Source organism: Callithrix jacchus, chromosome 2, assembly GCF_049354715.1.
Source record: "Callithrix jacchus isolate 240 chromosome 2, calJac240_pri, whole genome shotgun sequence".
Classification (NCBI taxonomy): Eukaryota; Metazoa; Chordata; class Mammalia; order Primates; family Cebidae; genus Callithrix; species Callithrix jacchus.
Window position 1 is genome coordinate 142,715,738 of NC_133503.1, and position 18,052 is coordinate 142,733,789.

General features: G+C 39.6%; 1 protein-coding gene across 9 annotated transcripts in view; it reads right to left on the reverse strand.

The window, feature by feature from the left end:
- Positions 1-18,052, reverse strand: part of MAST4 (microtubule associated serine/threonine kinase family member 4) — a 581,015-nt gene that overhangs the window by 399,729 nt on the left and 163,234 nt on the right. The window contains exon 1 of one of the 9 annotated variants that reach the window (XM_078365415.1): positions 11,990-12,110. The exons of the other annotated variants lie outside the window; for them this stretch is intronic. Coding sequence (XP_078221541.1) covers positions 11,990-12,014 — 25 coding nt within the window. The 5' untranslated portion in view covers positions 12,015-12,110. Of the gene's footprint in view, positions 1-11,989; positions 12,111-18,052 lie in introns of those variants that run through there. 9 annotated transcript variants of the gene reach the window in all.

An 18,052-nucleotide genomic window follows, 5' to 3' on the forward strand; every position in this document is an offset into this window, starting at 1 on the left:
AACTACATAACAAAGCACTCTCTTGATATAACTTCTGCTTCTCAATCATACAGGAGAACTCTGAAAAAAATGTGTACATCCCGCTAAGGTACCAACCAGGAAAAGGGGAAGCTGAAGTGGCCCAGATATCGCTCTCAAGGGTTTTGGGGAGAAATTAAGGAAAGCCGTAAAAGGGATGCAGGAAGAACAGGGGTAGCACTACAGAAGTTAAGGGACTAGAAACAAAAAGAACAATGGTAAGCTGGCTCTGAATTGGTGCCATGAGCAGGCAGACTGGGTAGACTCTGTTGCCAAACCTTGTTCTCTCATCCTGTATCTTTACAGGTACATAGTAGGTTAATAGGTTTTGGCTACCAGCCTCTGTTTGCCTACACATCTCTACTGAAGCTCTCTCAGAAGCTCCCAGAAAGATCACACCCACCACTAACCTGGGAGGAGGGACATCCTCGCCATTTTACCTTCCTTTGTGTCTAGTAAAATCTCCCTTGCTTAATCTCACTTCTGGGTACACAAAGGAAGTAAAAGTAGGGGCTCAAATAGATATTTGTACTCCCAGGTTCCTAGCAGCATTGGTCACAACAGCCAAAAGGAGGAAACAACTCAAGTATTCATTGAGGGATGAATGGATAAACAAAATGTGATACATACAGCAACGGAATATTACTCAGCCTCAAAAAGGAAGGTGACTCTGACTTGTGTTACAACACAGATGAACAGTGGAGACATGCTGAAAGAAATAAACCAGTCACAAAAGGTCAGATACTGTATGATTCCATTTATGTAAAGTACTCAGAATGGTCAAATACATTCTTTCATAGAAAGTATAACAGTGGTTGACAGGGGCTGGGGGGAGTAGGGAATGGGAAGTTCCTGTTTAATGGGTACGGAATTTCAGTCTGGGATGATGAAAATGTTCTGGAGATAGTGCTGATGGTATACATGTAAAAATGTTAAATGGTAAACTTTGTTATGTATATATTTTACCACAATGTTTAACCTGCCCCCCATCGCTTGCTTGGCCAATATCACTGTACCTTAAAGAGGAAAAAATATGGGGATCCTTTTTGTTGTCCAAAAGGAGGTATCCACATTAACTACACAACCACCTGCTTTTGCAAATTATACTTTATAACATAACCCTCCCAATATTTTAAAAGTTAGGGGAAATGAGTTTTTAAAGAACCTGTCAAACTTAAGAAATGAAGAAGGCGCAAATACCACATAGAGTCATGTCTGAATCTGGGCAGAATCCATGACTCAGCAGCCATCACCCTAATTCCATCACCATCAAAGAGATTCTTCTTCTCTGCCCCATTGCTCACTCCTAAACATTTGTTCCCTCGTCGTCATGACTCTCGTCTTCATGGGCAATTACAGCCTCCCTTATTCATCTTTAGCTGTGTTCCCACAACATAGAGACATGGTTCCCTTCATCTTCCACTCACATGGGTGACTGACTTCCAATTTCTTGTCCTCACCGCAAAAGAATGACTGTACCTAGACAGCATCAACAATGCTGCTAAATCACTCCTCTTAATGGCATAAATGAATACAATTTGAGAAACCAACAGACCTGTGACCAGAAAGTGCAGAAGTTCACTGACTCCTATACTGAGCAGCTATTCTAGCCTTAAAAAAAAAAAAAAAAGCTGTGTGTTTACTCACATAAGGGAAGTCCAAAGCAGAGCTTTGACCATAAGTACTTAAAGGCATCACTGACTACTAACCAATGATCTCCAACCGATGAGGAAGTTAAAAGCTGGATCAAGAGCACCCATGAGTCTTTTGGAAGGCTGATATTTGGAGCAGGGTGATGCCAAGAGGCCATCACGGTCTTGGTCAAGACTGTCAGGCTCCAATTTCTTTTGCTAAACTGTTTTTCCACAAGACTCAAATCCACCGAGACACCCAATTTCACTTTTTAGAATATTATCACTAGCATTGCATACTTAACAACATTACTGATGGTAAAAGCCTGGTGAGCAAGTCAGAGCAACACTGTGAAAGGAAGCTCCTAGCAAGGGGGACAGGTATCAGAAGTTTTTCTTTCAGGCAAGCCCAGACAGACTGAGTACCTGACAAATGTTTTAAGGACTCACTAAAAAGCCCAATTCCGTGCCGTGAGAGAACGAGGGACTGGTGAAAAATGACAGAACATACAGGCCTGCAATACAGAAATCAAAGTCTTTGAACAAACCATGAGGCTATGGAGCAGAAACACAAGCTGCCACTGCCACTGTGAAACAGAGCGGCAGTGTTAAGAACTTTTTGGTCTGGGTAATACACAAGGTGATTCAAAGATAAAGTCATCTTTTCACCCTTACTCATAGATAGCCACCCTGTTACTCTGGCCATGATATGATAAAAGAGCAAAAACGCTAACATATAGTTTATTTTTAAATGGAAATCATTCAAAGTCAGGGACTTAAAGAGAAATATATTTGACCTTTCTTTTACTTTCCCTTAATTTGTTCATAAAAAAACAGAATTTCTTATCCACCAAGATGACCACTCTCAGTCAAATTCTAGTAAGCGGCAGATATTAGGACCAAGTTAATGCATGCGATAAAGCTTGGTAAGCTATAACGTTTCTATTATTACAAGCATATCACTGCCTTTCAGTTTACCAACACCCAGCAAATTCCATTCTGCAGTGAGAACAAGCCCTGATCACCAACTCCCTGTTATACCTAGACCACCAAGGCGGTAGTTGCCCTTCAGCTGGCATGTGTCTGGATTTAAAATTCTTATCAAAAAATAAATAATGATTTGGCCCCAAACTCCAGCTGCATAGACAAAAGACTAATGTGACAACTTAAAATTGATTTTTAAAGAAGTATTAAATAGAGCCTACACTAATGAGAACATGGTAACAAGATTCTGACATCAAGCAGCGTTGCTTAGAATGAATGTCTGCCTGAGTGAGGGCACCCAAAGAGGTGGGTGGTGGCAGTGTGTGAGCAATGCTGGGCAGAGGTCAGAGTTAACATCTGCAATCTGGCCTCCTTCAATTCGTGTATTGAAATATAATTCAGTAGAATGAATTGCTAGACATGTCTAACCCCCCTGGGAAATGACAGATATTGATGAATGCTGCTGGCAAGATATATGGAAGGAAACGGCAAATAAATAGAACCATTTTTTCTCAGAGTCATTTTGTGGATATGTGGAACAGCTGTTAAACTACTTGTCAGCTCCTGCTTCTGTCTTCCTCCCTATCCTCCCTCTCCCCAGCAGCCTTAGCTATACCTTTCTAAAACCTCCCTGAGGACCAGTACCTGGCCCTCTTTAAAATAATAATCAAATGAATACGAGTCATCTCTTTCTCCTCCCCATCACACTGACTTCTCAATCCAATCAGTGCAGTCCTTTCTAAGATTTCACTCCACCTAAATGTGTTTACTGTCCCCTCCAGATCCTTTCCCTTTCAAGGGAAACACCCTTAATTTCTAAACTCATAAAATCAAACTGTTGATTTCAAGTCCATCACATGGGTCCCACGTATGAGGTTAAATCCTAAAACCAAACCCTGACTACGATCATGTATCCGCCGTTTGACCTTGAATAGGCTTCTTAATCTTCTAAGCCTCCGGTACTGTAGACATGCTGTACAATGGTGACAATACCAATCGTCTGAGGTGATGAGAACTAATTTAGAATTTAAACACAGAATCTATCATACCATCTGACAAAAGGCCCACAATAAATAATTACATTTTAATCCGCTCTACTTTTCACTGTTAAACAGCTCCTCCTGGCAACAGTCCTCCTCCTTGGTGTCATCTTCGGACCAGATCAAATTCTCTCCAGCACTGGGCACTGACAGCATACCTGCTTCTCGTTCTATCTACCAGGTGAACTCACGAGTACAGAATGGAAAAGCAGTCAGATATCAGTTTGCATCCTCCTTTCACCATTTAGTAGCTAGAGAGCCTGGATAAATAACTTTACCTCTCCGAGCTTCGATTTCCCCGTGTCTAGTGATGATGATAGTAAGTAACACATGTTAAAATGCCCAGCACAAAACTGAACACACAGTTTGTACTCAGTGGTAGTTCAGGTTCCCCTCCAGGATGCTTTTACCCATTTTGGCACCATTAGCATCGAATCCTGTTTGTGGATTCGATGCCAATGGTGCCAACCAGGAAGGCTACTACCCTTACCTTCCCCATCACACCACCCGCTCCTATGTGTAGGTGCATGTGTACAGAGTGCCATTTATTTCTGTACACAGCATGTTCTACTACACCATAACTTCTGCATCTCATCTGTTTTTGTAGCCCCACGTCACACCTAGCACAATATCCTACATGTGAAAACACACTAGAATTTAACAGAATCAGATACTTCAGTCCGTGTGTATTGACTTTCCATCTGTCTCTCATATTTCTCCCAAGGATCATATTTTTTCATCATTATTTAGTTACACATTGTCTAGAAGAATATTTAAGTTTGGCTCAAGTGTTTGTTTTATAATGATAACAATAATGAAGAAATCTCAGAGGCCTTAAACTTGATCTGGAGGAGATCATGTCACTTACAGCTTTGATCTTCTCTTCTAAAAACCATCTCAAAAGGAGTCTACCATCTCCACAATATAATAATGTATATTTTCAAGGTAAGCTAATTAACCTCAATACCCTAGAGGCCAACTTATACTTGATATCTTACTTGGAGAAATTATGAATCCTACTCAGTGATGCTCTTTTGCTCACCAAGATGCTTTGATGGCTGCACTCAAATGTCACTGGCAGCCCTGAGACACAAAACATTTCTGACAACAGCCCTATATCTCACAGTTATGACAGAGGCTAAGGAAGTGGGGACCAGTTTTACAAGAGAAAAAAAAAGAACAAAAGCCAGTATAGAGGTGACAAAATAAACTCCAGATCATAACCTATGCAGAAACTTCCAGACAAGTCAAATTTTTTAACAGGTTGTCTGTTTTTACAAGGAAACTCTTACATACAGTCTAAGTCACATTATCATGTATTTCATAATCATGTAATCACATCTATTTTTTGGAACACTTTCTAGTTCCATGCTAGGTCTCTTCCAATAGATTTCAAATTCTTCCTCAACAACAATATCTATGTATGCTACCTGAAAAATGTAATATTTTTGTCATAAGAAATGCTTGTCAATATTGATCAATGAATAAGCAAGAAATCTAGAGCATAATCATAAAATATTTCCTCAAAAATACCACAGAGTACATCTCCCCCAGCACCTCCAAATGGCCAGTTGTAAAAGGTCCCTACTTCTGAAGTGAGAGATCTCAGGAACTTTATAACCTGCTCTTCCTCCTCCCGCATGAGGAACGTTAGTTAATAACCACTCTGCCTGGTTTCAAAGCAAAAGGATCTAAGAACCATTGTTATCCAACCTTGCACTCTGAATTAAATCCTAACAACCCACCAATTGCTTCACAAAACAATGCCCTTGTTTTTAAGATGAGAAAAGTCGAAGCCAAGATTAGCATCACGTCTGCCTCAGCACTGCTTAAAAATTAATGGCAGGTGTAAGGCTGGAATTCAGCCTTTCCATTTGTGGTCTATCATTTAGCCACTGACAACTTCTGAAAGCTGAGATGACATTAAGTAGCCCTGAACTCCAGGGTCAATGCCTCATGTTTTACAGTAACAGTTTTGCCAGCTACTTAGCATTCTTTTTTAGAAAATTCAGCCACACTCATGGGGAAATCAGTGGACTGAGTTGGGGGAAGGTAGTCTGTCAGTTGCTCCAATTACCCTCCAAATGGCCATCTCTCAAGCTTGAAAGCTGGGTCATTTTCTTCTGGCCATTTCATTAAATGCATTAAATCTCCCATTATTTGATCCACAAAGAGCACTGTGACTATTGAAGGTGTTGCAACAGGACATATGCACACAGACTTTTACACATCAAAGAGTATAGTGTATCATATATCAGAGCTGCTTGGGGTTGTCTGCAAAGATGGTCCTGACTCCCATGTGAGTAAGCAGCTACAGGGGGAAAACACACACACACACACACACACACACACACTCACACACAGAGAGAGAGAGAGAGAGAGAGAGAAAGAGAGAGGAAAATGATATTAAAGAAATGTCTATGTGTAATGCCTGTAAACACCTGCCATTCATACCATGCCTGTACCTATGAGACTACAAGTCTGATAAAGCTTAGGTACAGAACGATTCCAGTATTTATTGATAAGATGGCCAGATTTAGCAAACAAAATACAGGATGCAAACCTATATTTAAATGCAAGTAAATTTAAATATACATGCTCCTAATACTGCACTGGATACTAAAAATATTATTAGTTGCTTATCTGAATTAAAATTTAATTGGATATCCTATATTTTATCTGGCAACCATATAAGAATTAGAAATACACAATGCTTTGCTTTGAGGATACAAGGAAAAAGTCCTCAAGAAATTTATAAAGTAGCAAAAGGAATGATAGGTACAAAATAATACAAATTGAAAGTGATCTCTCTCTTAAGAAAAGAAGAACATAAGATGGTATCAAAGGAGAGAGAGACGGTAGAATCATCAAAAGTAAGATCAAGATGTTTGGAATGGAATCTGAATGTAGAAAAAGGCCTTAAAGATTACATGCTTATTATTAGTTTATACACCTAAGAGGGCAGGGGTACAACAACACTCACAGCCGCAGGTATGCGCATGATGTATTACTCCCCACTTTAATGTTACTTATATATACACCACTGCAGCCAAAAGCTAGCAAAATGGAGCAAAACCAAAATAAAATACTTTGCACTGAGATTCCTGGCAACCAAGACAAAAACAGAAACAGTAGGTTTAAGCAGCTCTCATTATTTAACAAAAGAAAGAATTCAAATTTATCAGACCAATCTAAATACTTTTTCCTTCATCTGAGCACAAAAAAACTTGTTTCAGAAGTTTTAACAAAAGGTCAATAACATATATAATTATTAACTGTCCTTCAGAGTAACTCAGGGAAAAAATACAGGCCATCCTACATAAAAACTAAATAAAAACCAAGGGTGCAATGTGGTGTGTGCATGCATACATGTAAACACATAAATGTCCATGTATGTTAATTATATATGTATATGCCTCTTCTTCACAGACTGGAAAGCTGGGAGCTGCACAAGGCTAAATCCTTCTTAAAGTTGAACTTGGTGCCACATTAATAATGTACAGCTGTCACAATTTGTCTTAGTCAGTTTATGCCGCTACAACAAAATAACAGAGACTGGGTAATTCATAAAGAACAGAAATTTATTTCTCACAGCTCTGGAGGCTAGAAGTTCAAGATCAAGGTGCTGGCACGTGGCCTGGTGAGGGCCTTCTTGCTGCATCCTCACATGGCAGAGGAGGAATGAATGGCAAGCTCACCAAATGCTGCTGTGTAAAAGAAGCCTCTTGTAAAAGGGTCTTAGTCCCATTCATGAGGGAGCAGTCCTAGGATAGCCTAATCATCTCTTAAAGGCCCTCCTTCTAAATACTATTAAACTGGCAACACCTGAATTTTAGAGAGGACACAAACCATGACATGATTCCCCTTATGTTCTTACCCAAAAAAGGAAACACATTTAAATAATATCATTCTCTCTTTCACAAGTCAGCAATGAGTTAAATGCAAGGATGGACTTACCCTCTGCTCTCCCTTCACGCTTAGGTCTGACTCAGGTGCCTGAGACAAGACTGTCAAAGAACAGAGAAATTATCTGGCTAGGCAGACACAAGAAAATAAATTTAGCCCTGACAATGTATGTTGATTAAGTACTTGAATGACAATGGAACATGACAATGACAAATGTAGGCTACCACCACCAAAGTCATTAATATATCAGAAACACTAATTTTTATAAATCTTTCAACTTCCCGGTTGGTGGCATTCGCATTTCTTTGCCTACTCTTTTTCCTGTGGAACTGACAGAAAGTCAGCATCATTTTCAGTTTCCATCCGGGAAGTTAAAAACACTTCTACATTCCCAGTGGCTTTGACTGGCCACTAAAAATGAGCTATAAGCAAAAGATGAATGGCGTGGGTGTGCTCAGGTGACAGGACACCCACTATCAGCTCTGACAGAGGCAAAGGTGGACTTCCTTCAACAGCAACAAATAGAGTGCGTGTGTGTGCACAGGGTTCAAGGGAGGGCGCGGGGACTAGAAAATGAAGAAAAGCCTTTCTCTACAAAGACTTTCCCTCCCTCTTAACATGGTAGCTAAAATTATTTACTATTCAACTCAAAGAGACCTTGAGAGTATAGGATCCAACCCACCCACTTTACAGATGAAGAAACTGAGACCCAGCAATGAAAGCTACTTAGATGTTGACTTGGGGCTAGACTCTAGGCCTCAAATCTCCAGTTCACGTCCTTCCCTTTATACCCTGAAACAGCAGTACAAGATGGCAAGATGCTATCTCCACCCAGGTGAGTCACCTGCTTTCTTTAAATTTCATTCCATTTAATTCAGTGATCCCATTCTCTGATCCACATCTCCCCCGCTCCCTACTGCATCACACCCTGCTACTGCCTCCCTCTGTTGTCCAGGGATTCAGGTACAGTGCAATTTACCAATTCCAGTACATGAGCAGTTAGCACCTCACTGGCACTGCAGTGTGGTTGTATGAAATACAATGTCACTGGCCTTTTACTTTGGAACCCAGTAGGGTATGTCAAGCCAGACACCCTTTCCCCACGCTTCCTGTAAGAGGGTAAAACCTTAAAACAAAACAAAACAAAACAAAAAACCCATAAATTGAAACATGAAGAAAGGGAATAGAAAAGCGTAAAATAGAAACTGAAACACAAACAGTAACTGGCTCTCCAGAAGAGCCAGTGCTACGTCCAACTCTGCATATGGGTTCCAGTGTAGTATGAAATGGCACCACCCACCACCTTCTTACCTTTCCCAACCTTATCTCCTCCTCCTCAGTAATTCAAGAATGCGAAGCATGAGATTTACCAGTTCATACTGCTTTTCTAGTATTTCAATAAATCTTTCACACTCTTAATTGTAATATAATCAAGTCATCGTTTGTGGTTTCCTTATATCTACCAAAGATTCAGAGGAGCTAAGGTCACTTCACCTCTGAGAGGCTGCATGTATAAGGAACTGAGAAAACAAGCTTGGATCAGCATGCTTTTCAGAACCTAAAAGTGCACAGTGCATGAAGGACAGAAAAGCCACACCCAGCCATGCCTGGCCCATCATCCATCCTGTCTAAAGGAAAGAAAGTTTCAGGAAAGTACTAAAATAACACAACTAAAAAGCAGTGGAAAGAAGAAGGAACATGATTTCACCTCTTCCAAAGAGCTTAACACCTTGATAACAGGTTTAAAAAAAAAAAAAAAGGCCCTGAAACTTATTCTAAAGAGAATTTTAAGAACAAAGTAACTTAAATTTTTAATATATGGATTCAATAAATTAATCTTGTTTCCTTGGGAAGGACCAAAGCTTATTTGTAGAATTACACTAGAACATTAAAAAAAAGAAAGGAATGGGGAGAGAAAGCCTCCTATTCACGGATCCTAGTATTCTATATATTTTTTGTTTCTACTAAGTTTCTTCATTAGTCGAATTGGCATACAGAGCCTTCTGATGGAAATACAACTTTTAAAGTCATGCCAGCGAAAACTTTAAATGACTACCAGACATCCTCCTCTCTGGTGTATGTTGAACAATTCCAGTTACTGGGTTTGGTTTGCCATGTCTAACACACCTAGGCAAGGTCTGGACAGCCAACTTATTTTGCAGCTGATAACGGTTTAGCTGTATCTGAGCATTTTCCTGCCCCAGTGATCTTGAAATTTTATGTCAACAGTGATTGAAGGCCCATGTTACCTTTCCTTCTGCAAAACGGGCTTCAGGTATCTTAAGAGAAACGGGGCCCCCTATGAAAAACATTAACTAACACTCAGGAGCAAGTGTTAAGTTTTTCAAACTCACAGGTACAGAACTGTAAAACTGATTTCTGAAGTGCCCGATTTGTTGACCAAGCATGGCTCCCAACACTCTCCAGAGCTCAGGTACACATTAAAGCAAAGAGCCCAGTCTCTCATCTGCCTCTAGGTATGTGAGAGAAATGCCTTTGATTCTTAAAGTCACCATTCAGGCTCTTAATTTTCTCCTCATGCCTGTCTTGTCGCCTCCTGGTAAGGTTTCATTGGTGCAAAATGTCTGAAGGAGAGATTTGGGCTTCCAAGAGGCTGCAGCCTGGCTCTGAACAAGGTGGTGGCCACTTGACAGTTCCTAAGTGGCAGGTGACCTGGGTCTGGGAATCACCACGTGAGCCAAGCCCGTTAGAGGAGCAATGACTCATCAGTAGGCCATCTGCATGGGAGATGAGCTTCGGCAGAAGGCTCCCTGACAGAGCGCCACTGGGAGGCAGCATCTGCCAAAGGAACTTGCTGACAGCTGCGTGGCCCATTAAGTCGTGGTCTCATGAGACCTTCCTACTCTTGACAAGGAGAAATTGCAACACTTAACAAAGATACATCAAAATAGTCACACGTTCTATTTAGAACAACTAGTTAGCAAACAAAATAGCCAGGATATAAATTGTCATAGGAGCAATAAAGACATTTGGTTTTAAAGCTTCTTAAATGGTTTTAAAGCTTCTTAAAATCACGCATTGTCACCAGTAAGAAGATGCTAACAGAATTGCCTGTTTATTGCCTGGTGGCTCAGAAAAATATGTAGAGACATTCTTCAGCTTCAGAAACCATTATTGATGAACTACACAATTTTTTAAGTTCTAAAACATGAGACTGACTCAAGAGAATTCCTGTCCTTGGTTATGTGCCTTCAGCGTAGTGATTTTATAAGAATTAAGAACTAGCAAAACAAATACCAGCAGGATGTTTTTAAGTCAGGAAAATCTTAAGTGTAAATTCATGTGGATCTGGGTTTTTTCTTCTCATTGGCCAAGAGCCAAGAACCCAAATTGGGAATATCACAAGAGAGCACCATCATGAGAATTGTAAAGATCTCTGCCCTTTAAAAATTTCAAACTGTGCCAAATTTCAAAACACAGTCATGTACCACATAATAATGTTTTGGTCAACAATGGACTACACATCGGAGGCTGGTCCCATAAGTGTATAACACTGCACTTTTACTAAACCTTTCTATGCTAGGTATGTTAGATACACAAATACTTACCATTGTGTTACAGTTGCCTACAATATTCAGTACAGTAACATGCTCTAAGGATGTGTAGCCCAGGAGCAATTTGGGCTACAGTAGGCTAAACCACGTAGGTTTGTGTAAGTATACTCTATGATGTTTGCACTAGGAAATCACATTCTCAAAATGTATCCCATCATTAAGCAATGCATGACTATATTAACATTTCAGTCCTCCTTCAGGGGCTAAGTCCAATTCAGTCCACCTACTGCTCACTCCTCAGCCCCACCATGCACCCAAGTCCTAGCTTCTAGTCCTCTTTCCAAATTCCCCCTGGCTTTGGTTCGAGCCCCAGAAATATCTCACCATGGGCAGGAAAACTGCCTCTCATTCCTATACAGCTCAGCTCTACCCTCTCCACCACTGTTATGAATGACCCTTGACCAGGCCGCTCTCTGTTTTGTGGAACCAATATACCCAGTTTATGAATTTTCCTGGTGCTTTAACCTTTTGCACAAACACGTAGACCGGCTTCACTTTCAATCCATGATCTCAGACTTTAAATGGGTTGTCAATGCTTTCAGGAAATCCTAATACATTTATAGCTTCCCTTCCTACTCTTCAAGACTATGTCACACTTCCTTATCTCCTCAATTCCCATACAACCCTCCCAACTGCACCCCTTCCTTCCATGGTCTCTCACAATGCACTGAGAAAAGTGAAGCCACTAAATCTATTAAACTCTCTGCTTTTTTAAAAATGCAAATGCATTAAGATTAGTGATATAATTTTTAAAATTATCTCATTTTGATATAATTATATATGTACATATAATTACAAGAAATAATACAGAAAGATCCCAGGTACTTCTCCTTACCCAGTTTCCCCAATGGCAACATCATGAAAAACCTTAGTACAGTATCACAATCCAAGAACAGACATTGACACTGTCAAGATAAAAGAACATTTCCATCATCACAAGGATCCCTCATGTTACTGTTTTATTACCATACCTACTTCTTCCCACCTCATTCCCTCAATCCCTGGCAACCATGAATCAGTTTTCCAGTTCTAGAATTTTGTCATTGTAAGAATGCTATCTGTGGAATTATACAGTATAACCTCTTGGGACTGACTTTTTCACTTAACATAATTTTCTGGACATTCACCCAGATTGCTGCATGTATCAACAGTTGTTCCTTTTAACTGTTCAGTAGTATTCCATGGTATAGGTGCACTTGAACTAACTGCTTTGGCATCTGTTTTCTCCTTCTTCCTCCTGTGACAATGTGGGAAGTGCCCCTCTTCCTATAAAAGGTCAATCCTTTTACATGTGCTCTGGATACGCAGCCCTGTTCCTCCAAATACCTTCTTCAGCCGTTCTCTCTCTCACCCAAACCAACTTCAGCGCTTTTCAAACATGTTGTCATGATTCCCACGTTAAGATGGCTCTTGCTTACCCCTCATACCCTATCAGCTCATACTTTATATTTCTAGTCCCTTTCATAGTACATTTTCTTCTCAAAAGAGTTACCTGTACTTTTATTTATCAAGATGTAAGCCATCTCTGATTCTTTAATGACCACTTTGTATCATCGCATCCCACTCTCGCACCTGTCTATACTTCCCTACTTGTGATGGTTAATACTGAGTGTCAACTTGATTGGATTAAAGGATGCAAAGTATTGATCCTGGGTCTGCCTGTCGGGGGTACTGCCAAAAGAGATTAACATTTGAGTCAATGGGCTGGGAAAGGCAGACCCACCCTTAATCTGAGTGGGTACAATCGAATCAGCTGCCAGTGTGGCTAGTATATAAGCAGGCAAAAAAACGTGAAAACACTAGACTGGCCTAGTCTCCCAGCCTACATCTTTCTCCCATGCTGGATGCTTCCTGCCCATCAGCCCCTGAACATCAGACTCCATGTTCTTCAGTTTTGACACTTGGACTTACTCTCCTTGCTTCTCAGCTTGCAGATGGTCTACTGTGAGACCTTGTGATCATGTGAGTTAATACTTAATACTTTATATACACTATATATATATATTATAGTGTATACAATACTTTATATACACTATATATGTGGGGTTATTAATAAGAGATATATATGTGTGTCGAGATGTGTATATATACACACAGAATAGAATATATATATGTATATATTTTATATATTCTATATATATATATTCTCTCTCTCTCCCCATATATATATATATATATATATATATATGCATATTCTACTAGTTCTGTCCCTCTAGAGAACCCTAATACTCTCTCCAGGACCAAGACTACTCAGTGACAACACTGTCCCATCCAATGAGACTTTCCTGTCCTCATCTTACTCTCTTACATGCAGCCAACATATGGTTTGACATCATTTCCTCCTCTGAAGATGCTTCTCTCCTTCTGTGATTCCACAGTTCTACCTGACATGCCTATTTAGCATGTCTCATCTGGCATTTCAAACATATCCCAAACGGAATTCATCACATCCTGTGCCTTTGTTAAAATCCGTTTCTCGGCCTGGCGCGGTGGCTCACGCCTGTAATCCCAACATTTTGGGAGGCCGAGGTGGGTGGATCACAAGGTCAAGAGATCAAGACCATCCTGGTCAACATGGTGAAACCCTGTCTCTACTAAAAATACAACAACAAAAATTAGCTGGGCATGGTGGCGCATGCCTGTAATCCCAGCTACTCGGGAGGCTGAGGCAGGAGAATTGCCTGAACCCGGGAGGCGGAGGTTGCGGTGAGCCAAGATCACGCCATTGCACTCCAGCCTGGGTAACAAGAGCGAAACTCCGTCTCAAAAAAAAAAAAAAAAAAAAAATCTATTTCTCTCCCAGTCTTTCCTGACTTAGTATGTGCCCTGCTCCCCCATCTCTTGTCTAGCTGAATGCTGAGGCAAGGCCAGCAGGGACTATATTTCCCTGCCATCCCCTGCCAACACACACACACACACACACACACACACACACACATCCCTTGCATTCATCTATGACCATATGATTAGATCTTTCCAAAAGAATAGAAAGTGCCATGATCATGTTTCTTCCAGGCTGGGACTTTTAAGAAGTCAGGAGGATTTCTCCTCTCTCTTTCCACTTCTGCCAACTGGAAATGGGGTACCTCAAGGCCATTAAGAGCAAAACCAGAAGATGAAATGTGGGTCCCTGAGTCACCGTGGGAAGAGAGTTGCCTATAAAAGCAAACATTTACTTTGAACTACTACATGAGCAAGAAATAAACTACTGTTGTGGTAAGCCATTGATATTTTCTGGTTTGCTTGTCACAGCACATGTGTGTTATCTTAACACATACCATTTTTATACAGGCATTCTTTTGATGGTGTTACAAAACTGAAGAAATCTAGAGTGTATAGGAGATTTTAAGTTGTATTTAGGTGTGATATTTAGAAAATACAGAAGCTACCCATAAAACAGCCATTTATTATATAAATTATCTTTCATCTGAATTATTTCAGCCTTGCACACTAAGGAAAGGAGGGCTTTAGGAGGACAAATGCATTAGATACTACACAGTACTTAAAAGCAATGGCTTAAAGGTTAATTTTAAAGTAAAGAATGTTTTCTGGGATTGTATTGTTCCTTTCTCTCTTCAAATAAAAAAAAAACACTCAAAAATGCCTTTTTAAAAATTTTCAGATTTTATTCCAAATTGATTTCCATAATCCAAAAAAGAAAACCCTCTCAACTTTCTTCCCAAGATAGAACATCATGATTCTAACAGCTTTAAGATTCTAGTTTATATTGTCTACAAAGCTGATTTCTTATTATTATGTACATGTTATACACATATATAGATTTTTGTCTTTCTTTTACATTCCAACCAACCCAAACATTTGGGGGAAAAAAAACAACTCTCTTCATGGGGAAAAGCAGCACTCATTTTCTGGCTGTTAAGGCTGCAACATACGTCACAGCTGTAGAATGCAGGACAAGGATTTGGGGCGTGCATTTGCATATCAAGAAGCCAGGATTCAAGATCCGAGATTCTGTCCCTCATTCTGCAGCTTCCTCGCTGTGAGCTGTCAGGCACACTACCAACAATACCCATGCCCAGACTTAAGGGTCTGTATAATGATTAGAATAATGCTCCACTTCCTCATCAGGGGGCTCCAAAGCTCAGTCAATGTTTATACAAGCCTTCTAGGTGCCTATTTAGCAAGCTGTGGACCTTCAAGACAGGAAACACATCAGCCTCCAAAATAAAAAAGAAATCCAGGCAGTAATGTGCATAGTAAGCTCCAGGTCTGCCGTTTAAATGCCAGCCCTGCGAAAAAGGCCCTGCTTATTTTCTCATCTTTAATCTAATGCACTTAGAGATTCAAAAGTTTAGTTAGGGAAGAAAATGTGAACATTTCAATCATGAGTGTCTATGCATACTGAAATTACAGGGTTTTGGGTTTTTTCATTATCATGGTCTGTATTTTCTAACTTGTCTACATTGAACACAAATTACTTTGAAACTTAAAAATAGGTAAATAAAATATTTTATTGTAAAAGATTTTTTCTAAAGAAGCTAGCCAGGATAGACTGAATGATCAGTTCCAATTCTGTACTCCCCTGGAACAGCTTGACAGTCAGTTCTCACATCCAGATTCAACTAACTGTGGATCAAACGTATTTGGAAAAAACAAAAATAAATAATGATACGATAAAAATAATAATACAAATGTTAAAATGCAGTATAGCAACTATAGAATATTAATATTTACATTGTATTAGGTGATATAAATCATCTAGAGATGATTTAAAACTTACAGGAGGATATGCATAGGTGACATGCAAATACCACACCATTTTATATAAGTGACTTGAGCAATTACGAACTGTAGTATCCTGAAATCTGGAATCTGTGGATACTGAGGGACAACTGTGCATACAGTCATGCACTGCTTAGCAAAAAGGATACACTGTGAGAAGTGCTTCCTTAGGCAATTCTGTCATTGTGCAAATATCATAGGGTGTACTTACACAAGCTTAGATGGTGCAGCCTACTATGCACCCAAACCACAGGGTATAGCCTATTGTTCCCAGGCTGCAAATGTGTACAGTGTGCAACTGCACTTAATACTGTAGGCAGCTGCAACACAACGACCAGTATGTGCGTGCCTAAACACAGAGAAGCTACCTTAAAAATATAAAAGAAAAGACAAAAAGTGGTACACCTGTATAGGGTACTTGCCATGAATAGAGTTTGCAGGACTAGAAGTTGCTGTGGGTGAGTCAGTGAGTGGTGACTGAATGTGAAGGCCTAGGACATTACTGTAGACTTTATAAACAATGTACACCGAGGTTACACTGAATTTATAAAAAGTATTTTTCTTTCTTCAATAATAAATCAACCTTAGCCTACTATAATTTTTACTTTATGAACTTCTTAAACTTTCTGACTTTTGTAACACTTACCTTAAAATACAAACACATTGTAGAGCGGTGCAAAAATATTTTGTTCTTTATATCCTTATTCTATTAAACATTTTTGGTTAAAAACGAAGACACAAACATATTAGCCTAGGCCTACACAGAGTCAGGATCAGGAAGACATTACCATGCAAGAATTTTCCAGTTTCATTATGATGTTATGGGTCCATTGTCACACATACAGCCCATCACTGACCAAAATGACTTTATGTGGCACATGACTACCTGCATCCTGGCCAAGGTATCAAGATGAAGTGTGCGACTACTCCTTGACTCCAGGATTGACTGTGCTTTTTGCTTTAGCCAATATAAAATTAGCAGACATGATACCAGAACCTTGAAATGTGCCTGTACAGGAGAACTTGCCCTCTCATGCTCCTGTCTTTCACCAGAAGAGGATGCCTTTGGTAGCTGCTGGTCTAAAGAAGAAGATTGACACATAGAGCAAATCTGGACCCAAACTGCATCCTGGAACCAAACCCAATATGTCCCAGAGTGACCTATAACCAAATCCCAACTGACCTGTAGCCATGTGAACAAGAAAAAAAATACTTATTGTTGTCTACCATTGAGATGCTTGCAGTTATGCAACATTACTATCGCTGACTGATACACCACCAAATGCCACAGAAAAACTTGGGCTCAAAAACTGTCTCATGGATTAAGCTGCAGGGTAGAAAATGGCCATAGCATCCTTCACTTGCCCATTTTTAAAGAGAGCCTACTCAACCATCACTCCATTTTGAGAAAATTCCTTAGCATAAAGTAATTGTTTTCCTCCTCCTCATTAAAGACAGATGCTCCTCATCTTACAGCAGGGTTACATCCAGATAAATCCACCATCAGAAGAAAAAGAAATCCTAAGTCAATAATGCATTTAATACCCCACTAAACTCATCATAAAGTTGAAAAGTCAAAAGCCAAACCATAGTAGGTGGGGGACCATCTGTATACAATTATTTAATTACAAATATAGCAAGTCTTAGGAAGCATGAGACACTATGAGACCATTTAACAATGGAATTTCACATTAACATATTGTGAGTCTCTTTCAATATCAAAACATGTTTTTTTACAATATGTTCTCTGTGTTCACAACTGTTTTCCATTTTATGTGCATACCATAATATGTTTAATCAGTATTCATTTGTCGCTATTTAGATAATATGAAATTTTAATTATTATAAATGGTGCTGCTTTAGATATAACCAAGGTTAATTCTCTTGACATACAACTATTTCCTTGTGATGAATTCTAAGCAGTCGAATTTCTGAGTTAACCAATGTGTAAAGTTTAAGGTTTTAAATTTGTACTAATTGCCTAGTTTTACTTTACTCTTATAATTAAACAACTGGGAGCCGTACAGATTGAGTCAGCCACAAATTCCAACTGAGAGAATAAATTTTCCCATGTAAGAGTCACTGCAGTTAATACTGCTGGAATTAAGAGTTTATTTAAAACTTACTAGGTACTAATGATGCTAGGAACAGTGTG